General features: G+C 51.8%; 11 protein-coding genes across 11 annotated transcripts; 7 read left to right on the top strand and 4 right to left on the bottom strand.

The window, feature by feature from the left end:
• Window positions 1–759: 759 nt before the first annotated feature.
• On the top strand, window positions 760–1,778 carry PV08_03703 (uncharacterized protein; the record flags this gene model as incomplete). The annotated part of the gene is made up of 3 exons (XM_016378054.1): window positions 760–933; window positions 988–1,399; window positions 1,459–1,778. 3 exons carry the CDS (start codon window positions 760–762, stop codon window positions 1,776–1,778), a joined length of 906 nt encoding a protein of 301 aa, XP_016239624.1.
• Window positions 1,779–2,438: 660 nt separating this feature from the next.
• PV08_03702 (uncharacterized protein) lies at window positions 2,439–3,530 on the top strand (the record flags this gene model as incomplete). The annotated part of the gene is made up of 1 exon (XM_016378053.1): window positions 2,439–3,530. The coding sequence occupies one exon, from the start codon at window positions 2,439–2,441 to the stop codon at window positions 3,528–3,530; it is 1,092 nt and encodes a 363-aa protein (XP_016239623.1).
• Window positions 3,531–3,623: 93 nt separating this feature from the next.
• Window positions 3,624–5,374, bottom strand: PV08_03701 (uncharacterized protein; the record flags this gene model as incomplete). The annotated part of the gene is made up of 2 exons (XM_016378052.1): window positions 3,624–3,824; window positions 3,875–5,374. 2 exons carry the CDS (start codon window positions 5,372–5,374, stop codon window positions 3,624–3,626), a joined length of 1,701 nt encoding a protein of 566 aa, XP_016239622.1.
• A 303-nt stretch (window positions 5,375–5,677) lies between these two features.
• PV08_03700 (uncharacterized protein) lies at window positions 5,678–7,429 on the top strand (the record flags this gene model as incomplete). The annotated part of the gene is made up of 2 exons (XM_016378051.1): window positions 5,678–6,685; window positions 6,749–7,429. 2 exons carry the CDS (start codon window positions 5,678–5,680, stop codon window positions 7,427–7,429), a joined length of 1,689 nt encoding a protein of 562 aa, XP_016239621.1.
• Window positions 7,430–7,997: 568 nt separating this feature from the next.
• PV08_03699 (uncharacterized protein) lies at window positions 7,998–8,804 on the bottom strand (the record flags this gene model as incomplete). Its single annotated transcript, XM_016378050.1, has 1 exon — window positions 7,998–8,804. The coding sequence occupies one exon, from the start codon at window positions 8,802–8,804 to the stop codon at window positions 7,998–8,000; it is 807 nt and encodes a 268-aa protein (XP_016239620.1).
• Window positions 8,805–11,218: 2,414 nt separating this feature from the next.
• PV08_03698 (uncharacterized protein) lies at window positions 11,219–13,144 on the bottom strand (the record flags this gene model as incomplete). The annotated part of the gene is made up of 1 exon (XM_016378049.1): window positions 11,219–13,144. The coding sequence occupies one exon, from the start codon at window positions 13,142–13,144 to the stop codon at window positions 11,219–11,221; it is 1,926 nt and encodes a 641-aa protein (XP_016239619.1).
• A 705-nt stretch (window positions 13,145–13,849) lies between these two features.
• PV08_03697 (uncharacterized protein) lies at window positions 13,850–15,884 on the top strand (the record flags this gene model as incomplete). Its single annotated transcript, XM_016378048.1, has 3 exons — window positions 13,850–14,084; window positions 14,236–14,331; window positions 14,383–15,884. 3 exons carry the CDS (start codon window positions 13,850–13,852, stop codon window positions 15,882–15,884), a joined length of 1,833 nt encoding a protein of 610 aa, XP_016239618.1.
• A 336-nt stretch (window positions 15,885–16,220) lies between these two features.
• PV08_03696 (uncharacterized protein) lies at window positions 16,221–17,686 on the top strand (the record flags this gene model as incomplete). Its single annotated transcript, XM_016378047.1, has 2 exons — window positions 16,221–16,672; window positions 16,723–17,686. The coding sequence occupies 2 exons, from the start codon at window positions 16,221–16,223 to the stop codon at window positions 17,684–17,686; spliced, it is 1,416 nt and encodes a 471-aa protein (XP_016239617.1).
• A 472-nt stretch (window positions 17,687–18,158) lies between these two features.
• PV08_03695 (uncharacterized protein) lies at window positions 18,159–19,460 on the bottom strand (the record flags this gene model as incomplete). Its single annotated transcript, XM_016378046.1, has 1 exon — window positions 18,159–19,460. The coding sequence occupies one exon, from the start codon at window positions 19,458–19,460 to the stop codon at window positions 18,159–18,161; it is 1,302 nt and encodes a 433-aa protein (XP_016239616.1).
• An 856-nt stretch (window positions 19,461–20,316) lies between these two features.
• Window positions 20,317–20,709, top strand: PV08_03694 (60S ribosomal protein L37a; the record flags this gene model as incomplete). The annotated part of the gene is made up of 3 exons (XM_016378045.1): window positions 20,317–20,335; window positions 20,386–20,581; window positions 20,646–20,709. The coding sequence occupies 3 exons, from the start codon at window positions 20,317–20,319 to the stop codon at window positions 20,707–20,709; spliced, it is 279 nt and encodes a 92-aa protein (XP_016239615.1).
• Window positions 20,710–21,645: 936 nt separating this feature from the next.
• Window positions 21,646–23,650, top strand: PV08_03693 (uncharacterized protein; the record flags this gene model as incomplete). The annotated part of the gene is made up of 2 exons (XM_016378044.1): window positions 21,646–21,964; window positions 22,020–23,650. 2 exons carry the CDS (start codon window positions 21,646–21,648, stop codon window positions 23,648–23,650), a joined length of 1,950 nt encoding a protein of 649 aa, XP_016239614.1.
• Between the last annotated feature and the right edge of the window lie 606 nt (window positions 23,651–24,256).

The raw sequence follows: 24,256 nt of genomic DNA, 5'->3' as shown, positions 1-24,256 counted from the left end.
GATGAATGAGGTTTTGTTGTTGAAATCCGTATTTCTGTAAAACCCACTGCTCGGATAGATTCTCCATGATCCTAACGCCCGCAAATGCACGTCACATATGCACAGGGTGAACTTGAAAGCGCTTCCAGCCCCAGTGAAGTGTCTTGGGTTTCGACAGTGGTGCTATGTACCTGCCGCTTGTTGATGACTCTGGTAGCCGTAAGGGTTGCCGCAAAAATGTGGATAGTGTAACCTCCAAGTCAAGACAGGTTGCCGCAGTTGAGAGGCAAAATGATCCCACAAGATGTGGGATGCAGAAGCTCGATCAGTCGCCGCAATTCTCTGCCAACAATAACCGATTCTTGATACCGTTGTACGATTCATTGCCTGAGGTGGCAATGTGAGAATTACGCACCTTTTCTGCGGCCTTTTACGAAAATGGATTCTCTTCCTCGATTTGTATTGCTAATCTGAGTGAGAGGCCTCTTCTGCTGCTACCTGCCGATTCGGTGTTATCCCCTGACAGTCTAGAGATCTTTTGTCACTGTTGATGCGATGGTCAAAAGTTGTTGGACCCGCCTTCATTGTGAACATGCTTACAAATTTCTGTAGGCGATGTACTACTGGTCTCATGAAGTATAAAACATATGCGATTTATTCCACTGAAGACTTGGTCAACCTCCTCAGGCACTGCTTCCTCCCATTCTCAAAGGACTCCAGCCAGATCTTCTGCAAATACTCCCGTTCTATACAGTGCTGTTTGTGAGCTCTTCGACTACAATGTCTAGAATCATCACGGTATTTGGTGCCACCGGCAACCAGGGCGGTTCTGTTATCAAGCACCTTCTCGCCGACTCGCAGCTCTCCAGGCAATTCAAGATCAGAGCCGTGACTCGAGATTTAGCAAAGCCGGCCGCGCAAGCTTTGGCAAAACAGGGTGTCTCTCTTGTCAAAGTAATAAGTCCACAGAGACATACTAGAGACGCAACTGACCATTCTCTTGCGCAGGCAGACTTGAACTCTCGCGTGTCAATCAGTGAGGCGATCAAAGGCTCGGACACAGTCTTCTTGGTCACGAACTATTGGGAATCAGCTGATCCAAGCGTGGAACGAACGCAAGGGAAAACCGTCGCTGATGTTGCTAAAGATCTCGGCGTGTCGCATCTCATCTTCTCCTCGTTGTTGAATGTGACCGAGACTTCAGGTGGCAAGTTGAAAAATGTTCCGCACTTCGACAGCAAGGCAGACGTTGAAAAGTATATTCGATCCCTGGGTATCCCGGCAACCTTTGTACTGGCGGGCTACTTCATGTCCAACTATACAACAATGCTGCAGAAGCAAGACGACGGCTCCTATAGTCTGGCTTACCCCGTTGGAAGAGAAACTAGATTTCCTCTCTTTGAGCCTGCAGAGGACACTGGTGAGACTTCTGCCGCGGTCATGATATCTAATTCCGCATTCACTAACATGACATGCAAGGAAAATTCGTCAAAGTTGCTTTGAAACACCCAGAGGCTTACCGTGGGAAACAAGTCCTCATGGCGGCTGATTACTACACTGTGGATCGGATCACTTCAGACTTCGAAGAAGCGACTGGAAAGAGGCTGAACTTCTTGCAAGTGAGCGCCGAGCAGTACAAGTCGTTCTTGCCCAAGGCGATTGCAGATGAGATGCTGGAGAATCATTTATTCGTCGAGAACCCGGGATATTACAACGGCGCGAGTCTCAAGGAGAGTTTGGATGCCTTGGAAGACAAGCCGACGACGTGGAAGGAGTACGCAAAGAAGACATTCGCTTGAATTGAATTGCTTGCGTGGATGAAAAGAGGCGGCTCCGAGAAGGCCATGCTTAGATGGTGATACTAGGTTGTTATAGTCCAATTTTCGGAGTCGCAGCACAGTAATCGGAATTACGCCCACCCATTTCCATACTACGCACGACGCCAAGGCGTTAAGGTGTTCTCCTTAACTATAGGTAGGAGTAACCTTTTATTAGACATTCCCCTAGGTGCTCTCCTCAATTAGAAGCAATCTTTCATAGATGTTCCCCTAGATTCTCTCCTTGACTGGAGCAATCTTTCATAGGCGTTCCCCCAGGCGTTCTCCTTAACTAGAAGCCAAGAGGGCAGAGTTAGTGATTGGCATCCAATGAACACGTCGGGTTAGCACGCAGTCTGGCACAGCCTTGCGCAGTGAGTCGATCAGATGTTAGTGCGTAATACAGAGGTGGGTGGGCGTAATACCAATTACCTGTCGGCACCTGTCGTGATTTTCTTTGTACCGAACTGTTAGGGTTCACAACCTCGGCTCGCGATAAGCCTTCTTCCTCGAGACCCCGCGCCACGCACCACTATCAGAACGCCCTCGGCCTAGTGAGCCCCAATATCCTTTCCGTAGTCCTTCATACTGCAATTCAATCATTTCCCAACATCTAGTTGTCCTAAATACTCACACGGCACAATGTCCACCGACTACAAATTCCACGGCTGGGTCGGCCTAGGCAAAGATTCTGCGAACGGCCACATGGTCTGGCGAGAGTTCACCCCGAAGCCTTTTGAAGAAACAGATGTTGACATCAAGATAACCCACTGTGGTATCTGTGGCTCTGACCTACATACTCTCCGGAGCGGATGGGGCCCAACCTTGTATCCAGTCGTTGTTGGCCACGAGATTGTCGGAACTGTGGTGCGCGTTGGGCCCAAGGCCGAGGGAGGAATCGTAGTTGGCGATCGAGTTGGAGTCGGGGCTCAGAGCATGTCGTGTTTGAGACCGGATTGTGACGAATGCTCCCACGACTTTGAGAATTACTGCCAAAATGGTCAGACGGGCACGTACAACAGCAAATATCGCGACGGCAGCAAGTCCTACGGCGGCTATGCCGACTATTGGAGAGGGCCTTCTCATTTCGTCTTTCGGATCCCAGATGCTCTACCTAGCGATATCGCGGCACCCATGCTCTGTGGAGGCATCACGGCTTTCTCACCACTCCTGCACCACAAGGCTGGGCCGGGCAAGACGGTCGGCATCATCGGCGTTGGCGGCCTTGGCCACTTTGGCATAATGGGAGCCAAAGTTTTGGGCGCGGACAAGGTCGTGGCAATATCGAGAACATCGACGAAGAAAGCAGATGCTCTGAAAATGGGCGCTGATGACTTCATTGCCACCGATGAAGATAAAGGGTGGAATCGCGATCACCGGAAGAGCCTCGACATCATTGTAAGCACCGTGTCCAGTCCCAAGATGCCCCTGCAACAATACCTCCAGCTTCTGCGAGTCGGCGGTGTGTTTGTGCAAATAGGTGCCCCCGAGGACAAGCTGCCTGCGGTCAATGGCTTTCAACTGCTGGGAAAGCGATGCAGCATTACCGGAAGCAGTATTGGCAGTCCCAAAGAGATCAGATATATGTTGGATCTTTTTGCCGAGAAAGGGGTCAGGACTTGGAACAATAACGTCCCAATGAAAGATGCGAATCGAGCCATTGTAGATATGGAGGCAGGCAAAGCGAGATATAGGTACGTGCTCGTGAATGAGCAACATGCCTCTCGCCTATAACGCAGTTTGAGTGTGTCTCTGATAAATCCATCTTTAATTCCATCTACAATTCGTCGAGTCGCCCAGCCTCGGCACTGACAGTAGGCTGAATGGCTAATGGATGCCCATCAACTCAGCAAGCTCGTCGGGACTCAGTGTGCTCCTTCTTCTCGTGGCCCTCTTCGTAAATCTATGTTCAGCGTGTTTCCTCTTGTTTGTTGTGGCCATGGTATGCTTGTGAACCTCCGCTGCCTCCGCCTCGACCACTGCCAGCTTCTCAGGCACAGTCATCTCTCGACTCTCATGCTGAATATCCTGTTGGTGCGTCAGATCTGGTCCCATAATATGCACCATGACATGCTTACCTCATTTTCCTTCGATATGTCATTCTCATTACGGACTCGGCTAGGGGAGCTCTCGGCACCTAGTCCACTGCGCTGTTTCGAGAAGTTGTTGGACTTCAGTGATGTAGAGGGCGAGTTGTGTATATTATGGTTGATTGCCCGCAGCGGACGGGCGGGTTTCCCTACGTTCAGAGCAGCCTTCCGAGCACTCGATGCTCGTCGTTTAGGGGCAGAGTCGGCGGGTATTTCGACGTCTTCTTCTGAACGGTCAGCCTCCTCCACTTTCACTGTCACAGGGTGCTCTCGACCAAAATTGTCGTTCCCTTTTCTCGAGGTATCCTCCAAAGTGGCGTTTTCGTAGAGGATCGAAGACAACTCTTCCTCGGCTCCAAATATCGGCTGACCATCAGGAAATACTGCCACGCTTTTACCAAATTGCAAAGTCGTAAAATCTTGACCCGTCATGCTTTCACCGTTCCCTCCAATTTTTCGTCGCCAATTGTCCATCATCGTGACTGTCTCTCTCCATCTGTTGGCCATCTTCTCCCATCCAATCCTTAGCTTGATGATTTCCTCGTCTCGCAGCTGCACCTCCTCAATTGGGACGAACGATGGATCTTTCAATATCGTCCGGCAGTGTTCGAGGATCGTAGCCATCTGTTCAGCCAAGGTGTCGCAAGATGTCAAGTCATGAGGATGGGCCGCAATCCTGTGCCTCGACTTGCGATCCTGACCTGGTATGCCAATCCCATCGTCAAAGTCTTCATCAGAGAACCCATTCGCACAGGTATTCTCCATGTCGGTTAGATCCCGTAGGACTTCCATTGTCTCTGTTATTATGCGCCTCAATGATACATTTTCTGAACTCGTCTCGGTGAAAATGCATGCCAGGAAATCGTTGGTTTCCATCTCCAACTTGTGGTCTACCCTATTGAGCTCTTCTCCATGGCGCTTCTCCCTCCCCTGAGGTTCTGATTCAAAGTTTATGACATTGATTTTCATGCCGGACGAATCTTTCTTTCCTCGTTGTATGGATGCAAGATGCCCCTTCAACTTATCGAGCTCCACGTCTCTTTTACGGACATCGCTCAAACATTTTGCGCGCACCTGGTCCAGGGTGGATTTCATCTTGAGCATTTGTTCCTTCAGTTCTTTGGCTTGAGCTTCTGCTCTGCGAGCAGCGGACCTGAGTGTTCTTTCCTGCGCTTCTGCAGTCGCAGCCTGGCGCACGAGCTCGGCGTTCTTGTCTTGTAGGCGCTGAAGATCGAGGAGTCTTTGAGATTCATCGGCCCGGGCTTCGCGCATGTTCAAAGCTAAGTTCTCTCTCTGCTCCGCATCTTGGTCTCGTCGTAGGACTAGGTCGTGGACGAGGTTGATAACTCTAGACATGGTTGCATCACAGCTTCGTCCATGGCGGTCGGGCTTTGCGAAGTCGATTGGTTTACCGCTGGTGAGCAGGCCGCGAGCAAGGAGGAGATTGTTCAGATATTGCGATGCGCGTTCCAGCCCGTTCGAATCCATAACTGCTCGTGCTCGTGGTGAAAGCGCCGTGGTTGACTCGCCAGGTACTGCATCTGCGGCCCAGCACCATTACCCAATACGTGCAGCTGTAAACATGCCAAGGATTCAGATTTCTTAGTCAGCAGCAATTGGGAAGTCGCGACGTGGGCGTTTCGCGTCCTCCACACTCCCGTGCGGTGAGCAGCGTCTCAATGCTAACTAGTTAGTACTGTATACGTGAACGGGTAGAACACTACCAGTTCGATCACTATTATCTTTCGGTCACCGTTTTCTGCTTCATGTCATCAGAGAGGATGTGGAGCCATGGACGCATCGTCGCACGCAACAGCCCAACTCCTCACAGAGTGTCGGAAAGCTGCAAAGGAGGCGAAATGGGATAGCGCATTGAAGCTCATAGAACGAGCCTTGCGGGCCTGTGGCTCGACGGACTCCAGAACCCGAATCACCATTCTCGACACTCGTGTAGCTGTGCGTCTACGTATGAGCATGCCAGCTCTAGCGTTGCAAGATGCCAAAGGAATGATTCGCAGCGACAAAAGCGATGGGCGTGGTTACGTCCGCTGTGGCCAAATCGAACAGGAACAAGGCAATGCACCTGCTGCCCTGAAATGGTACGAGCAGGGACTCAAGCATGTGCAACCAACGAGTCAGTATTTTGCAACTATTTCTGCGGAAGCAAGCAAGGCTCAAGAACGAATTCGCGTCGAAACCATGAATTCCAAGCCGATCGACCCAATGCAAACTCTACCACTCGAGCTCGCTGAGAGGGTCCTATCCTTTGTCTCGTACAAGCAGCATGTAAGGATGCTGCGCGTGTGCAAGGGATGGGACAAACTTCTACGAAGCCTACGTCCCCTGACTGACACATTGGCCTTTCCGAGTCCCAGTAGGGACATCAACTCAAAAATGCTCCACGCGGCTCTAAGACGGCTCAAACGTCCTACTGCTATCCACATCTCACGTTTACAGCCAGCAGCGTCTGAAGTCCTGGGCGATCGTATGCAATACTGGCAGAATTGGCAGCGTCTAGCAGTTCTTGAGGTGCATGACCGACGGTTTGCGTCTTGGAACCTACCGCTTCCCAAGTTCGACCTTAGGACCATCAAGCTCCAGGATCACAATGCAATACCCTTTTCAGCCGTCCAGCAGATCCTTCGAGACTGTACCCATCTGGAAACAGCAATGTTTTCGAAGGTTGCGTATGAGCGTTCGCTTGCGTGGGAGAACCCTCCGACGTTGCACGGGCCGGAATTGCGATCGTTGCAGATTTCCGTGGCAACTTCAACAGCTGCGACTATCCTTGTCAATCTCGTGAGTCCGGGTTTTAGCAGAGCTTTGTCTGACCTCTTCACCTTATGCTGACTACGTGTGCAGTCTACGATGTTCGCTCGCATGTCACGACTCGAAAGCCTGCAGTTAGAGAATATTGACGGCGGACGCTCAGTTCTTGAACTTCGACACATAGAAAACCTTCGGCATCTGACATTGACAGGATTGTCTGTTGGGGAGATTCGCCTCCCTCCTTCACTCGAATCGTTAGAGTTGTACCACTCAGCCGCGCACCCAGGAGACCACACCGACCCATTTTCCTCGACTCGTCTCCCCCACCTCGGAATATTCTCCGTGGTAGATTGCAGCGGCTTGCCACGGCTCTTGTCCAAAGCGATTGCGGCGGAGAATATCGTCCAACTCACCTGGGTGTTTGCAAGAGAGTCGGAGGAAGGGCGCTTTCTGAAGGACCTTGTTGATCAAGGAAGGCTCAAGGGTGTTCGGGACCTCCACTTGAAGATTGAGGATCTCTGCGACAGCCGAAGTTCTACCTTCGTGAGGGGCCTGCCTAAGTTGGAAACACTGTGTGTCGAAGAGGCTATGATCACGGGGGCTTTCATTTCAGATCTGATCGAAGGCAATGGCAAACTCCGCAAGGCGACTCTGATCCAGTGCCCAAAGGTCTCGGGCGACATCGTACCATGGTCGAAAGCAAGAGGCGTGCAGGTTGAACGGGTGAACAGTATCAATGCCAGCGGGAGGCGCGTAGTTGAAGAAACGCGATGAGAACGCCACCTACTCACGGCGGCATCATACAAGCTATCATCAAGAAAAGCACAAGCGGCTTCATTGTCCAGTGTGCAGAGTCTAATAATGGCATTTCTTGCACCATGTCTGGGGTCCAAGCTCCCTATTGACCGTTCACTTCGAGTTCGTCTCGACTGATGATTATGAAGTAATACTAACGCTAAACCGGCTTTGCCTTGCGCCGAAACACCCGCAATAATCGTCCGAGAAACACCATATACATCAGATGTACTTCCATTTTCCCAATCTGCTCAATGTTCCGCGCGTGAGGGTGGTGCTGGGAGACGCTGAGCTCCGCGCATGGCATCTCAGAAGTCGATCATACTCCATCTCCTCCACATAAGAAAACACAATGTCACCGCATGGCATGCATCAGTTTACTCAAAGAGTCCAGATCGAATTGCGAGAGCCTGCTCTCGACCGCATGTAGACTCTTATGCCCTCCCAAGACCCGTGTCTTCCGGGGGGGACAGCAACGTCGGCCCTCCATTGCGATCCAAGAGCTAGCGCTTCAGGGCGCCACAGCCCGAAGAAATTCATTTTTCGATCATAATATATCAAGATCCTCGAATTCGGCTATGAGCTCGTCCACCTCATCCCATGCATTGCTGGGCTCGTAGTCCATCGGCCGACTTGCGTAGCAGCCGACCCAGATGTTGCCTTTCTGCTCGACGCCAGCAAAAAAGCCCGCGACCTCGCGCATCTGTTTCCAGCGCGAGCCAAGCTCTTCTGGGTTTTGTTGTTGTTCAGAAGCCACGGCGTAATAGGTCGTTTCCGGCTCCGTGTAGTTTGGGATCTCATACGATATCCACAGTGACTGGTCTACGCGCTCGAAGCGGATCCGTAACGATTGCGACGACGCCGATGTCAGAGAGAACGGGTCGAATGTCGAGAATGGTGACGGCATGCGAGCCGACGACGACCAGTCCGCTCCGCAGGTCGAGATGGCGACCGACGAAGCGGCGTGAAGCTCTCCCCTGGCGAACTCCAGACCTGCTTTCGCCCAACGTCGCGTCACTAGTGCTTCTGGATTGAAGACCGAATACCGCGAGCTTCTGCGGCTGGCGGGGGCCTGTGATATCAACTCGTCCGGCGGCGCGCCCGCGAAAATCACCAGGCCGGCCTGGTCGTGATCCATGGCGAATTCCGCCGACACGGTCACTTCGGCCAGGAGGAAGGATTGCTGGAGACGCTTCAAGACCATCGGCGCCGTCACGTCGTCGGGCGACGCGGGCCCTCTCTGGATGTTGCTGTTCGGGGGCGCATGCAAGGTAAAGTACTCGTTCACGTCTTCAGACTGCTCGAAGTTGGAGCCCACGTTGAGGGCCTTGAAACCCGAGAAGCCGAGCTCCATATTTTTGGGGGGCTTGACACTTGGGGGTGGCCCTGCCAGACTCGAGGACACCACAAAAAGGTGGGTGGTAGTGCTGTTTTGTTTCTGTACGGAGTTGCTGGGCTGGATAGAATGCGATTGTAGTACTTATCGCTAGTCGTACTCGTAACAGTCCGAGTTTGTGTGTATGTGTGGTGGCGATCGATCAACGATCAGCCGGGAGATGGAGGTCCTTTCTGGTGGGAAGATCTGAACGGACGACAACAAATGACGGGAGTGTTGACGGGGGACTGATATATGCGTCGACGATCTCAACGGCTGTCAAACAGGTTGACCGGGAAGCGCAGTACGGAACAAGGCGAGACAGTGGCAGATGACAGGATCATAGCGCAACAGATTGAAGGAAGCTGTCATTGTTTTAAGAAAAGGAGGGAGGCAAGCGTCACTAGGGCCAGCAGGTGGTGGTGGTGGCGAGGGCTAAAAGTAAAGTCGAAGTGGTAGTGGGCGTCTGAGCATCTGTGTGTCTTTTGGTGTGCTTTTGGTCTTTTCTGGCATTCTGCACAACTGTTAACGGTCAGTCTCGTGGCGCACCGTGGAAATAGATTCCAACAAGGCCATGGCAAGGATGTGGCCCAACGTGCCACTCAACATCATTATCACCACCATCGTCTGCAAGGGGCAGCTGCAGAACCCCCAGTAGGAGCTTTCCTAGTAGGTTCATTAGTTGGGTGCAGCCACGAGCTGAGAGAAAGGACCTTGCTGTGGCTGTTGGTGGATGGGGTCCTTTTGTTTAGTCGATGGCCGATGCGCCGCCACCCACCGGTAGCATAAGCCACGGGGAGCCAATGGAACTGCTCATCACAAGGCTGGTGAGGCTACAGCGTCGGCGGTACCGGGGCCCTGGGAAGGACGGGCCACCACGGCCCGGAAGACCACCATGGGAACTTTTAGTGCTGGCACCTGCTCCGAAACTGGGATGTCGAAGCAGGTGTTTGTTCTCTGCTGGAAGAGCGGATGGGAGAAACCCAGAGTTTGGTGTTGTAGCACATGGCCGGGACGAGGCAGATCGTCCACTCGTGTTGGCCCTGACTTGAAATGCGAAGTACCACCTGTAGGGATGCATGCACCTTGACTGGGCTTCTCATTACGTGTATGTACGAGTACACTGGCTGTGGGCCTGAGTTGTGATGGATATAATGTTGACCAGGCCACATTCATACCATGCAAAGTCTGAGTAACCATGATTCCACGAGACTCTCTGTCCGTACCACCTGCAGCAATACTGGTACAGTAGGGGGGCCATTGACGCGAGACAAGGAAAACTGTAGGCTGAGTTACACCGGCCAACGGCAAAGCTAATGGACCCTGAACTGCGCATGGACTCGTGAAAAATCGACACACGGTGCAGGATGAGCACATTGCTTTTCCGACCAGAGTTTGTCGAGAACCATGCGACCCCCGACCACCGACCACTGACCGCACACCATTGGCTCCGGAGAAGCTGCTGGAAAGGGATATTGTGACTTGCAATGATAGGAGTATAGCTAGCTACCCACAGGTATCTACTAGAGGTACAATAGTAATTCCTCCGTAGGCCAAGTACCAATGTTACCTAAGGACCCAAGAACTTCGGAGTGCAATGTGACGACTTGCACGTACAGAGTGCTGTGTCTCCATAGGCACCTCCTGTACCTATATATACGATCGCTAAGAGGTTGGTTATGGTCGGAGCTTTTTCAATTGTCGCTAATCTGCACTCCACGAAGAACCCATTGTGTCTGGTGCAACAGTGGCTCCTTTTTCCGTGCCTGGGGGAATGGTATGAAAATATTGTCCCTGAAATCCATCCATCCTCCGACTCCTACTCGTAGTCGGGTACTGCTCCAGCTCTTATTGGTCTGGTGATGTGTCTGGACGGCGCACAAGCCTTGTCTGATTTCCACTCCCGCACTGACACTGACGTGTCTCAGAACATCGCTCCCGAAAAGTGCTCGAGGTTGTTCTGGTACTCGTACAGTACTCGTACTCGTTCGGAGTAGCGATGGAGCATCTGGTATGAGGTTCTGGCTAAGGCACCTACTAAGGGTATATTCGTATTCGTGCTCGTATGGAGCGCCATGTTCCATCACACAAGTGCCTATCATAGGAGAATCCAATGCAGACTATTGGACACGTGCTGTTTTGGTATTGAACACTATGTTAGAAAAGCTGGAGTCTGCTGGTTCTGGCTCTGGCTCTAGCTCGCACGTCCACTGTCAGTGTTTGAGAATGTCCGGACCTGCATGCAGCGCAACTCCATCCTGATTTTCCATCATGACAGGAGCAAACCAGGCAGATCTCGGCCTCAAGTATAGTTTCCACACGTGATACAACATCACCTCTTCTTCCCGGCCAAGTTGACTACGAGGCTGTCATTCGCAGTGCGTGGTTCTTTCTCATTTCTTTCCCTTGCCCTTCTTCTTTTTATTCCCTCCCGATCCTGATCCCGACGCGACAGGAGTTGCCGGTTTGGCGTCGACGTTCAAATCTTCATTCACAGCGCCACCCTGTGTGTCCCCGCCACGTTTCGCCCGTTTCTTGCCTTTCGGAGGACGGTAGTAGCTCCTGTCCTTCATGGGCAGCCATCGTTCGGGATCTGGTTTCTTGTTCTCGTCAAAGTCTTTTGGTAGTCTCGATTTACGGATGCGTTTCGCTTTGACCTGCCCAGTGCTAGGAGCACTTCGCTTCTTGCCCCGGCCCAACTGGGCTATAGCAAGCGCGTTAGATGACTGCGGTATCCCGGCGCGTTCGACTAAGCCGACATCCACATCCCTGACCAGGTCCTCGACAGGTGTGAGTTTGTCAATGTCGGACTTGAGCTGGCTGCTCTCAATACCGGCGTGGGATGCGACGTAACCGGCAGCTGTCGCCTTGTCACTCGGTTGTTGTTCCTTCAGTCTGGCAAATATTTCCGATGCCAACTTGGCGTCGGCTTCGTCATGGGACTCCAGCAGTGAAACGCCGGCTGCAATCAAGAGGCTCGCGGGAGGATTGGGGCGGGTGTGCCAGTATGCAGCGGCGCTTGCAAGTTCTTTCTTGACGTGCGCCTTTTGGTTTCGATATCTATACAAGCTGATCAAAAGACTCACAAGAAGAGGATTGAATCTGATCCCTTGCTCAATTTCAGCGGCAGACTGCTCCATTCTCGTCAGAAAAGATTCCATTAGCTCCACTGCAGACGTGCTATCACCGTTCAAGACATATAGCTGGATCAAGGTAATGATAATGCCAATATCGTTGGGCCGTCTTTGCAGAAGGGACGACATCTTCCGAAGAGCAGCCTTGCCAGTTTCGTTGCCTGCCACCGCAGTTGCCTTCGAGGATGAGGAGATGAGGTCCTCAGTCGAGATTCCCGATTCACGTGAGATGCGTTTGGATGATTTCAAGCCATCAAACTTGAAAGCCCGCAGATCTAGAGTCGCTTCGTTGGATTTCAGGGGTCCATTCTGGTAAGAAAAGAGCTTGTCATCCGGCGGAATCTTGTCAGTAGCATGGAATTGTTTGTAGGCAAGAAATGGATTCTCCGTTTCTTGGGTCAGCAGAATATTGTTCTGGGCAATGTGTCGTGTAGATAAGTCAGAGGCCTCTTCAAGGGTGATCTCTGCGGCGATCGCTTTGGCCTCCGAACTCTTCCCCAGGCATAGTAGCACATACAATTGTTGAACAGCAATGGGAAGTAGTTCGTCCTGCTTTTGCTGATCTGTGAGGTCTTCTGAATGCCTGCATAGCTCCTTTGCTCTCTTCAAGAGCACTTCGGCCTGTGCATATTCGTCTCTTGCGATGCTTCCGCAGGCGGCATTGTATGCAGTCTCAAAAGCTTCCAGGTCCTCTCTTCCAGGCCTCCGTATTGACTTAACATCTGTAACTCCTATCCATTGGGCTTGGGCATCTATTGCGCCCTGGTTGACACGCAAATCGTAGATCTCCGCTTCATCCTGAGTGTTTCTGAGGCGCCGGTAGAGCTCAGACGTCGTCACCGAGTCTTCGAGCCGGTATCTCGCCTGCGCTTCAAGGTGATTAGCACCCCTACTCTGTATCTCTGAAGAGATCGCAGCGGCTTCCTCTAATCGTCCCGTTTTGTACAGCGCATATGCATACTCGAATTGCGCTGCCTTACGCAGAGTGTCACCTGCCGTGTCGGCGAATTTGACAGCATCCTCGTATCGATCCAATTTCAGGAGGGCGATAAGTTTGACATGTTGAGCTTCTAGGTTCGACTTGGACGATTGGAGGGTCTTGTTGCATGCATCAAGGATTTGTTCGTGGTCATCGAGAGTCGAGTTCTTCAGAAGCGCAGCCAGCGCAGAGGAGGAGGCGGTCATGCCGCTAGAATAAGGATCGCCAGTCTTGTTGTATCACTGTGACATTTCTCTGATACCTGACGCGGTCCAAGAGGAAACGTTTCGGCAGAAGTGCAATAGACTGTAGCCACGAGTCGCTATGGTGATTGCTATAGAAGGGTAATACAGCATTGAAAAAGATCGTGGGGTGTGTGCTGAATTTCCCCCACAAATTAAATGCGCCGCTTGCTCGGATCTCGTCGTTCCTCGTATCAGGCCAATTGCTGCTTGCAGAAGCCATGAGATCCGCTACACAGTTCCTACAGCACGCGACAGCATCTCTATGTGATCAAAACTATGCAAGTTGTCTTACTGAACATAGGTCAAAGAACAAGAATCCCCACCGGTGTAACTCATCTTCTGAAGCCATGAACTGGACAAGTTGCTCGTGGGAGATGTATGTCGTCAACGCCAATAAATAAAAAGAGCCAGACTCGAATGCTCCTTGTCATCACCTTCTTGGTACACCACCCATCATTAGTTCCTCATGCCATCGCACCTGATTCCGATTCACTCACTCTCACATGTCGTAGTCAAACAACGAACGCATCTCTCGTTCGTTTTGTTTGGTGTTCGATGCCCACGCTCCTTCGCCGCCTGTTTGGACTCACAAGCAAACTTGTATGCCTTCCATTCAAGTCAATACGATCTTCCTTCAGGCCCCAACCACCGTTTGTTGTTCGCGCCATGGATATCACACATGCAACATTCTCGCAAGAGCTCATCAAAATTATCCAACACATTGCTGAGAGCCGTTTCGTGGCCTTCGACCTCGAGTTCTCTGGTGTGGCTGCCAGAAGACAGGGAGGCGCCAGTGGAAAGCTTTCTCTACAAGAGTACTATCATGACCTGAGATCGGCTGCTCAGATCTATCAAATCTTGCAGATAGGTCTGACAATTGTCAGCGAGGATACAAAGAAAGGTAAGGGACTTGCTTCAGAACCACCCGCTTGGACAGATCAGCCGCCTCCCGTCCCAGAGCTCTCCGGCAAGAGATACTGCCAAAAGAGCACCACGAGTCAGCGTCCAAATCGAGGGTGCATTTCACAGTCGACAGTTGCTGATCCTTGCAGGTCGGTATGTTGCGCGACCATACAACTTTCATCTGAGTCCTCTACCTGCTATCAGCGAGAACGTCTTCCGCAGGGTATGGTCTTACAACAGTGGTGGTATGTTTATCCTCCATAGCGGCACGTTAAGCGCAGTATTGATGTCTGTAGCAATATCCTTTCTCCTGCGTCATGGGTTTAATATGGAACGACCTTTTTCGCAAGGTGTCCACTATCTCTCACGACAAGAAGAATGCGAGGTACGCGAGAAGCTCATCAGCGATGAAAAAGCCAAGGCAAATATGCCGAATATGGTCCTCAAAGAGGAGGATTCAGTCCTGGTGGACCACATTAGGCAGTCTATCAATCAGTGGCAGTCACTTCCAAAAGAAACGCGAGAAAGCTACCTGAACATCCCTACAGCCGATGCTAAGGATCCGATACCGTCGACGCTCAATCGGTACCAGATTAGATTGACTCACCAGACCGTTAGAAACGAATGGCCAAAGTTCAAAACGCAAGGCATGGGCCACTTTGTGCAAATCACCAATCCAACCGCCGAACAGCAAGAAAGTGAAAAAGAGCTCCGGGAACAAATGCGTGAGCGTGACATCGCCAATGCCGTTGGCTTTCGCTGGCTCATAGAAGCCATCACGGGTGGTGACATATCAAGGTTGCCGCATTTTTACGTCAGCGCTGGCTTCCCAGAGGGACAGGTACCAGAAGAAATCCAGGGGTTTCTCGACAAGTTGCAGGACAGCCTCAGGAAGCGCAAGGGCGCGCTTGTTGGACATAACTGTTTGACTGACCTGATCAACTTGTACAGGTGCTTCATCGGCGATCTGCCTGACAGGGTTGAGGATTTCAGTTCCAAATTGCACGATTTGTTCCCAGTCATCTTGGACACCAAGTATCTTGCTGGTATCGGGGGCAAACGATGGGCCGACACTTCCCTGCAGGCAGTGGAGAACGATATGAGTTCTACAGCACTACCTCGAATAACCTTGCCGCCAGGGTTTGATCGTTATCTACATGCTTCGAACTACCATGAGGCTGGCTTTGACAGTTTTGTGACGGCGAAGCTAGGCCTTAAGCTTCCCGCAAAGCTAAAAAGAGAAGAGAAGAGTCTTAAGGCACTTCTTCAAGGCCCAATTGAAACCATTGAGCAGGAAGGGAGCACTCAGGTCCGAATTAACCAGCCGGATGCAGCAGTCCAGTCTGAAAATCCTGGACGAGGGTTAACGAAAGGCGTGGTTGACGTGCTCAAGGCTCCACTAACCATGGCAAGCTCGATTCTGATAGGGAATGATCGCGAAAAAGGCCAGTCAAGTTCGAATGTTCCTGAGGACACATCTACTCTTGTTGCATCAATGATGAAGGATCCGCCAAAGATGACACACAAGTTTGAGGATAAGAAGGTCGCGTCGGCCTCTCAGAAGTCGAATATCTTCGAAGTGCTCAACGACGTACCGGCAGACACACATGTGGATGAGGAGGATTCTGTAGCTCAGAGCGCAGCAGCTCAACGCAGAATCGCCGAAATGGTTGAAAGGGGCGAGCTTCTACCCCCATGGGACGACGATGTTCAATTCTGGGGGCTGATTAGCAATCGGCTCCAGGCAAATGCCTGTGAGGAGGGAATCTTGGACATGCTGGAACGCCAGAAGGCATGACCATGAGCGACGTCGATGATGCCGGACTACACAACATAATGCTCTCAATGAGAACTTTCTGCCTTAGCATAGCAATACTCGGTAATGACGGAGCACCAAGATAAACTTGTGTGGCTGCGCTTGACTCTCCTGGGCCTCCAAACTTGTGTTCTTGCTACACAGTGTGCGTTACCGAGGTTCAAGCGAAAGCCATCCAATTACCGAATGGTCTCCAACCCCAGACTCTGCCTCACTTCGCCTGCCGACATGACTGCATCTTGAATTAAGCCCTCGACCTGACCTTATTGCCTTATTGCACCTCTGTATCGTCCGCTCAATCTGTCGCATCGCTCCACGATGTCCATCGGTTCGGATTCGCAGTCAAGTTCGCAACATCTTTCGTCCTCGCAAGCATCCTTGAATCAGTCCAGCAAGCGGACGTCATCCGAGATCTCAAAAATCTACAAGCATGCGTCGCAGCTGTTTCTAACTCGGCGTTTACTAGAAGCCTACGAAGCTCTGCAGCCGATAGTCACGCCGCCAGGGAAAAAGAGGCCAGATGATAGTCCTGCTCAAGCTCCAGTAGCGACTGCAACGACTAGCCAGCGGATCAAAATCTGGAGCTTGTACGTCACTCTGCTGAACTCAATCGTGGACCTTGGCTATGAAGAGGGTGGGAATACGTTCGGCCAGAAATACTATGGCGACATTGTTCGAAATGTGAGGAATGGCAATATCTGGGACCAAGTCGTCAGGGATGGTTATCAGGGACGAGAAGGTTCAGTGGATGCTGAGGTGGTTTACAACTTGTGCGTCCTCGTGCCCTAGTCTTTTTGGACACACGCACTTACTCTTGCAGATCAAATCTTCTCCTCGGACAAGCGCCTGACCAGAAGGTGAACCAATCTCGGCTCGAGACTTACCTTTCCTCATCGCAGACCGACCTCGATATCTCCACCCACCTCAGCAATGCCCTTAGCAACGGCCGTCAACCAGGAATGAATGGGACAAACACACCGAAGGATCTGGCATCTCGAATCAAAGTGCTTGAGCTGTTCACGCTGCACGTACTACCACGGAACGAAGAATGGGACTATGCCAAAAGTTTCATATCGAACAGCGATATTTTGGACGAGGAGCGACGCGAGGCCTTCATGCAGACATTGCTGGAGCTTCAGGAAGTCAGTGAAGGGCGCGACAATGCCGAAGAGGTGGAAGAAGATGTGTTTGAAGATACCGAGGAAGCCCCATACCCACATGAAACAGCCTCTTCTGAACAAAACCACGTACACGAGTCAACCCAACCATTGAAAACCACGTCAAAGCATCAGAGGACGAGCAGTGAAGTGGATTATGGGATCGAGAAGGAGCATCCCAATGGCACTCATAATACTAGCATAGCGCAAGCAGTAAAACTGCCAAAAGAAGCGCCACTCAATAGCCTACCGCCTCAGCCGCTACCCTCGTCGCTATCCCCACGGCCTCCACCTCCTCCTGCATCCGCACCCTCTGGCCGAAGTACCATGTCGCCTCCGTCACAACCCCCTCGGCGATCCACTCGAAAACCCAAGGCTTCCAAGCAGAATGCCATGCTTGCGCAGGCTCGTCTCCTGTTTACCGCGCTTTCCAACCTCGCTCGCAACTTGGCTGGCACGATCTCGAAAAATCCGACGAACATTCTGAGAATGCTGCTGTTCATATTAGCGTTTGTAATGGCGTTTAGCCAGAAGCAAATCAGGCAGAAGACAAGGTCTTTGGTTAACACGAGCTGGAACAAAGTCCGAGCGACAATTGGGATGGGGACAAAAGTGAGCTATATCTAGCTGGATATCTATCTAGCTGGAAGTCCTTTCGCACGCGAAAGCGCCGATGCCCTTGCCATGCGCGAGTAGAGATGCGTATGTATTTACACGGGGTTGGAAAGGGCGCCACTCTTAGTCGTAGTAAGGAGGCATAAAATATGATATAGGGACAAATGTAGCTTTCAGGCGAAGCATGTCAGAAGTAGCAAACAAATCTCTGTCCAGCAAAGTGACTGGAGAAGCTAAGCTACCCTGAGGGATAACTCGATTTCTGTCTCGATCGAAACAGAAAGTCCGACAATGATCAAGAAAAATCACAAACTCATTATCCTTTACATCGCAATATCAACGTCAACTCCTGCCTTTGCTTTCGGCTCGTTGAGCAATACAATGGGCTCCACGAAATCATCTTTCGTAAAAAGTCCAATCTCCTACGTCTGCTACAAACCACTTTACGATACGTTTTGATGCTCATGACACCAAAGACGTGCTTCTACTTGCTGCCCACGTCGCCGATCTGTTGAACTCCAATTTTCACGTTGGCTTTGTCCAATCTGTCGAGGTAGTCATCCCCCAAGCAAGAGGGTGTTAGGAAACCGGCGCCATGAGCCTTTTTGACCTCTTCTTCCTTGCTCAACAACACCACCGCGGCTTCGGCCAAGAAGATCGCAGTCAGCTGATAGAAGCCGCCTTCGAAGCGGAAGGTGGCGAGGGCCTTTCGCGGCTGCTTGGCGAGTTGCTCGGCCACAGCGATGGCACGCAGCTCGAGTACATCTCCTTTGGTGGATTCCTTGGTCGGACCGGATCCTGGCTTATAGCTTGCAAACAACTTGAGGATGGCGCGGGTCGGGGGGAAGGCAAGGAAAAATCCCAGCAGAACAAGTGCAAAGTGGATCAGCACGCCGACGAGGGGACTCCCGACGGCCATGTACTCCTCGTAGGTGAAATTGAAGCCGTAGAAATAGGGTGTCAAGCCGGCAGACCGGTGCACAATGGCCACGTTGGGTTTGGCCGAAATGGAGGTGACCAAGTTGCCCAGACGAGGATAGGACCAAACGCCGGTCAACTTCTGCAGTCCTGTGCGTGCGTATGTGTTCGGTTCTGGGTTTGGCGGGTACAGAGTGTCCTTGGTGTATGGCTTCAGCCGAGTAGGAGACAGGCAGAATGGATCCATGGATTCCTTGATCACTTTGCCAGAGTAGTGATCAAAGATGCTTAGGCCGGTAGCCAGAGTGCCGCCACTGGGCCCCGAAGACTTCATCTCGTGTACAGAAGCAACGACGTCCATGACACCACAGTCCCATACTTTGCGGACCAAGCGAGTCGCGATGTAGGCCACCAAGTCTGAAGGGGCAGACTCGATACCGTTTTCAGGGATGATGATGGCACCGCTCTTTTTTGCGGCGGCCTCGTATTTGGTAATGATTTCTCGAACCCACGGAGTTTCTCCGGTGGCGTCGACATAGTGAGTGCCTGTTTGAGCACAAGCCTCGACCACGGGAGTCGAGTACAGATGATAAGGCCCGACGGTGTTGAGAAGGACTCTCGTTTTCTTGGCAAGGGTGACCATTTCAGGGGCGGTGAGATTGGCGACGGTGACAACATCGGGTGCGGTGCGCGTCGAGTTGATCGACTTCAATTCCTTGACCAGAGCTTCGAGTTTGGATTGGTTGCGACCAGCGACGGCCCATTTGATGCTAGTAGGAAGGCTCGACGTGATGTACTCAGCGGTCAACTTGCCCGTGTAGCCCGTCGCGCCCAGCAGGATAATGTCGTACTGGCGTTTGGCAGCCATTGTGCCGGAAAACAGCAGCTACTGGCACTGGAAGACGAGCGCCAGAGGTTGGGGGAAGAAGGGAAGGAATGAAATGAGCAGAGTGAAATGAAGTATTGATCAGCAGCACGAGTAATTGACGATGAAGGGAAAAGGTGTCGTTTTGGGGGATGAAAAATAAGGCCCACGCGGTGGAAGCAAACAACGCGAGGTGAGCAGACGACAAGACCACAAGCCTCATGGCCCCAAGACCTGCATCCTATGCCGTGCGCTCAATTGGACGGCCAGTCGAAGGCTGAACTAGTCTAGGACCGTAGGACGCGGAGATGAGTGGGTGCTGCGGCTAATCGCAGAACTTTGACGGAGGATTAGATTATTTTTGGTACCCTGGAGATCCGTAGGGAGTAGGACGCTGCGCTCTAAACTTCCACCATCTCAGGGGCTCCGAAGCCAGCTTACACCTGAAGATGATCAGGAGCCCGGAATACGACCGAGAGAAGAGAGATCTGTGACAAGTGGCATGATGCGTGGCTTGACTCTGGCTGGCCAATGCTGTTGATACAGAGTATGAGTTCGAGAAATTGAAGCCTGTCAATCATCTCATGTTTCGGGCTCATCGTCGAATTGGGCGTCGTTGACTCCATCGATTGACCCAGTGCACACTTCTGTGGCTTTGGGTGCTGACCTAATCAACTGCGGCTCGCCAGTGCCCAGACAGCTCACGTGATCCACCGAGCGTCCCAAAGGCTCGCCAAGACACTAGCCACCTTTCTCCTTCCCACACTTTTTGAGATTTCGAGTAAACTGCGCTCGTTCACCTTTGAGTCGACGATAATATTTCCCATCCTCAGTCAACACTTCGTCCACATCCGCCAAAATGACGAAGCGCACAAAGAGTCAGTCTCCAATGCATCTGACCCGCGAGATCGATACTGACTGTCCGCAGAGGTCGGCGTGACCGGCAAGTACGGCACTCGTTACGGTGCATCCCTCCGAAAACAAGTCAAGAAGATGGAAATCACCCAACACTCCCGATACATCTGCACTTTCTGCGGAAAGAACGCGGTCAAGAGACACTCGGTCGGAATCTGGCAATGCAAGAGCTGCAAGAAGACTATCGCTGGAGGCGCATGGACTGTTTCGTAAGTCAAGGATGTGAGCATTTCGAATCACAACCAGCGCGTCTAACACTTTTCTACCCTTCAGAACTCCCGCCGCCGCCGCTACGAGGTCAACCATCAGACGATTGAGAGAAATTGCGGAGGTGTAAAAGCATTTTGAAAGCATGGGCACGGAATTGTTCTATGTCGAACACGCGGGATTTTATGATCTGAAATAGCACGAACAGAACAAAGATTCGCATGAAATCGGTTTCTCTGAACAGGACGATCAGCTTTGTCTCGTCGAAAGCCGTCATGGTAATGGCCGCTCCGAATCGATAGACCTCAATCGAATCATCGCATGAAGATTCACCATTCCTGCATCTTCCATTCCCCTCCCGTTTCCCGTCATGTTCACATGTCATTGGGTCTACAACATCAGGCGCTCTCATGTGAGGTTGAGGTGTACAGGCAGAAAGCTTGGGGTTTCCAGCTATGATTCGCTCAAGCCAATTTTCCAATCTGTTCCTCAGTCATCTTCGTGCACGCCTAATGCACCAACGTACAGCGCTCAGGCTGGCCTTTCTTGCTTTCTTTCTAACAAAGGCTTCAAGCCCTTGCAGGCAAGGAAGCTGAAGTTTCGGTCACGCCTTCACCACTTGTCAATTACAAAGACTCCAGCTTATAGCCGCTCTGCTTTGATGTGGAAGAAGTGAAATCTCCAGGAAAAGGTTTGTTTCGGGATCCTTCTGGCCTCATCTTTGGCCTGGTTACTAGCGAGCTCTAGGCGGAAGCAGGAGTCGCAGTGTCCTCATGGATTATTCGCATGACCGATGCTGTCCAATTGGCCGTCGCAACCATCAACTCCCTGTTCCACGCAGGCCGTAGGCATAGGCAGCCTCGAATCACGTGCCGACAGAGGGGAACCTGGACTCGGCTCAGTTGCCCCGTTTTGACCTGTTCTTAAACCGCCTTTTGGGATGCATCCACTTATCCATCTTCTCTTTCCACCGAGCATCATCAACGCTAGCGAATCGCTGTTACTTGTCCCCATGAGCCTCCCATTGCCTGCATTGCGTTCCAAATCACCCGACGAATTCTCCTGAATGTCAGATACTTGTATCGTCTGTCTGGGAGACTTGAGCAACGGTAATGGAAATGTTGCTGCACTTCCGACGGTCCTTGCCAAGTCTCCGCAGCATGATGCTGCCGCCGCCACGGCCTCGAAGACAGCCGAGGATGGACGACACAACACAACCATTCGTGACTCGACCGAAGACCACGCAGACGAGTTGATTGCCCACCTTAGACCCTGCGGTCATTATCTTCACAATGAATGCCTAACCCCGTGGGTGGAACGGGCGAACAGCTGTCCAATTTGCCGCGCAAGTTTCAATCTGGTCGAATTGATGTACAAAGTTGAAGGTCAGTCGAAACAACCCTGTTTAGTTGGTACCATCCACTGACCTCTTGTTGCTAGGCGATGTCATCTCCTCTTATCCCGTTGAAGATCGCACCCAAGTTGCCGAACTTGATCCTTCCATGTTCCTCGAGATCCCCGATGAAGACGACGAGGACCAAGCATGCCAGGCATGTGGCGAAGATGATAATGAAGATGTGCTCATGTACTGTGACGGATGTCAAAAGTTGTGGCATACATATTGTGTCGATCTACAAGAGGTGCCATATGGACATTGGTTTTGTGACAACTGTCGGGCACAGCGCGAGGTAGACCCCCGGCAGCAGAACTTACCTCGTTCCGGCAGAGCCAGTCGACGCCGTACTCGAGGTCAGCAGCGTAGGCAACGCGGCTACGACTCAAGCTGGAATCAAGTCTGGCAGACAGTGTGGTCACGTATCAACCTAGACCTGGATTTTCCTTATGAGGAGGACGAGTCATCTGCAACATATCTGAGACGACATCGCCAACATAGCCATGCCAATCGACAAGCTCATGATGCCTGGAGACGTCGCATGCAGGTTGCTGAACTTCAAGGTGCTGGGAATCGCTTCAGGGAGATGGAGCCTGCTCTTCCCAGCAGTCCTGGTGGAGAGTCAACACCGCGAATCCGGCGAATCGGCACCTCACCGCGCCCACAAGTGGAAACTCCAGAAGAGCTTCTTGCATGGCATGCTTTTGAACAAGCGCAGGCCTCTCCAAGTGAGTCTGGCTCAGCAAGGAAGAGGAAGAGAAAGTCTCGGTCAGGTTCTCCGAGGGACTCGGAGGGTAGTGGTCCCCCTGCTGTCAAGCGACGCCGTCCAAGTGCACCTACACGGACTGTCTCTGAGGCTGGTGCCTCCGCAACCCCTAGTACTCGACCACGCGAACCTGCACGACTGGCAAGTCCTATACCCCCGAGACAACCAATTATGGATCCTGCTGCACCCAGCTTCCTGCAATCACTTCTGCAGGAGGTAGAAGACTCTGGTTCAAGCTCACACAACGTCCACCTTCATCGCCCTTCGCCTCGCCCTGCAGCATCTACTCCCGCCGAGCAGAATTCTCCACGACCTTCCTCACCAGCCCTATCACCCATGCCATCAAACCATTCCTCCCCTCGAGCCATGTCTGCCACCCCTCCACCTCCCACTGGTCTCCGACCTAGCTCGCCAACTGGCTTGACATCGCGTATCCAACCCGTTTTCCCTTCCACAGAGTATTCCCCCTTGCGTTCGCACTCTCCTGAACCAGCCAATCCAAAGTCCGAACTTCACAACCATCGCCAACCAGGTGTAGCCAAGGTACCTCCGAACTCCGGGCCGACTCTGGCCCACCCAAGACCAAGAACTCGTGTACCACGTATACTGGAGACTTCCTCGACATCGAAGCAGCATGTTCGATCTACAGAGACATCTCCAACCCGAGCAGCCATGTCTCTATCTGCGAAAGAAGATGTGCAGAAGCTCGTGGCGACGGCTCTAAAGCCACATTATCATGATCAGACCATTACAAAAGACGAGTACACCATTATAAACCGGGACATCTCGCGGATGCTATACGATAGAATCGGCGACTTTGAGGCGCTGGACGTGGACGGAAAGGCGAAGTGGGAAAAGGTGGCGGGTGACGAGGTAGATAAAGCTGTGAGCGCCCTGAAAGCTCCAGGATGACATTTTTGGGTCGTGCACGTCTTGTTTGAGGACTGTTGCTTCATTCTTTTTTTCATCTCATATGACGAAGGTTACGAATTATGACACGAATAACGGCATTGTGGCGAAGCATCGCATGGCTAGTTGTCACTAGTCTTAGGTTTGAAGACTTGACTCGCTCGAGCTCGGGCGCGAAGTCGAGGAGTGGCTTTGATTATGGTACATAGCATGATGAGGTACGACTGAACCTGACGGGATTGGGATGAATGTTCTTGTACGATTACCGGAGTGGCAGTTCGTGGTTCTCTTTATACGGGTGGAGGAGATCCCAGGTCAAAGTTGTCGAGGTTGAGCAAGGCTTATACTACGGTAGCTATGTAGCATTGTGTACAACTAACTATTCACGGGGCGTCGACAATCTTCGACCCCGGTCTTGACGTCAGGTCCGGTGCCACACCTGAATAAGGTGTATATATATACATACCCAGGCAATTTCATCCACTGATATCAATCAGATGGCTCCTGATAATGCAAGAAGGCATAAGCTGTACCGTACTGTATCTATCTTCCTTGGTGGACGGATTGATCACGTCGCGTGCGCCCCTCCATCATGGGTTGGCCCATCAC

The sequence above is a fragment of the Exophiala spinifera genome (assembly GCF_000836115.1).
Source record: "Exophiala spinifera strain CBS 89968 unplaced genomic scaffold supercont1.2, whole genome shotgun sequence".
NCBI lineage: Eukaryota > Fungi > Ascomycota > Eurotiomycetes > Chaetothyriales > Herpotrichiellaceae > Exophiala > Exophiala spinifera.
Note: the sequence above shows the minus strand (reverse complement) of the source record. Positions and strands in the feature narration are given on the sequence as shown.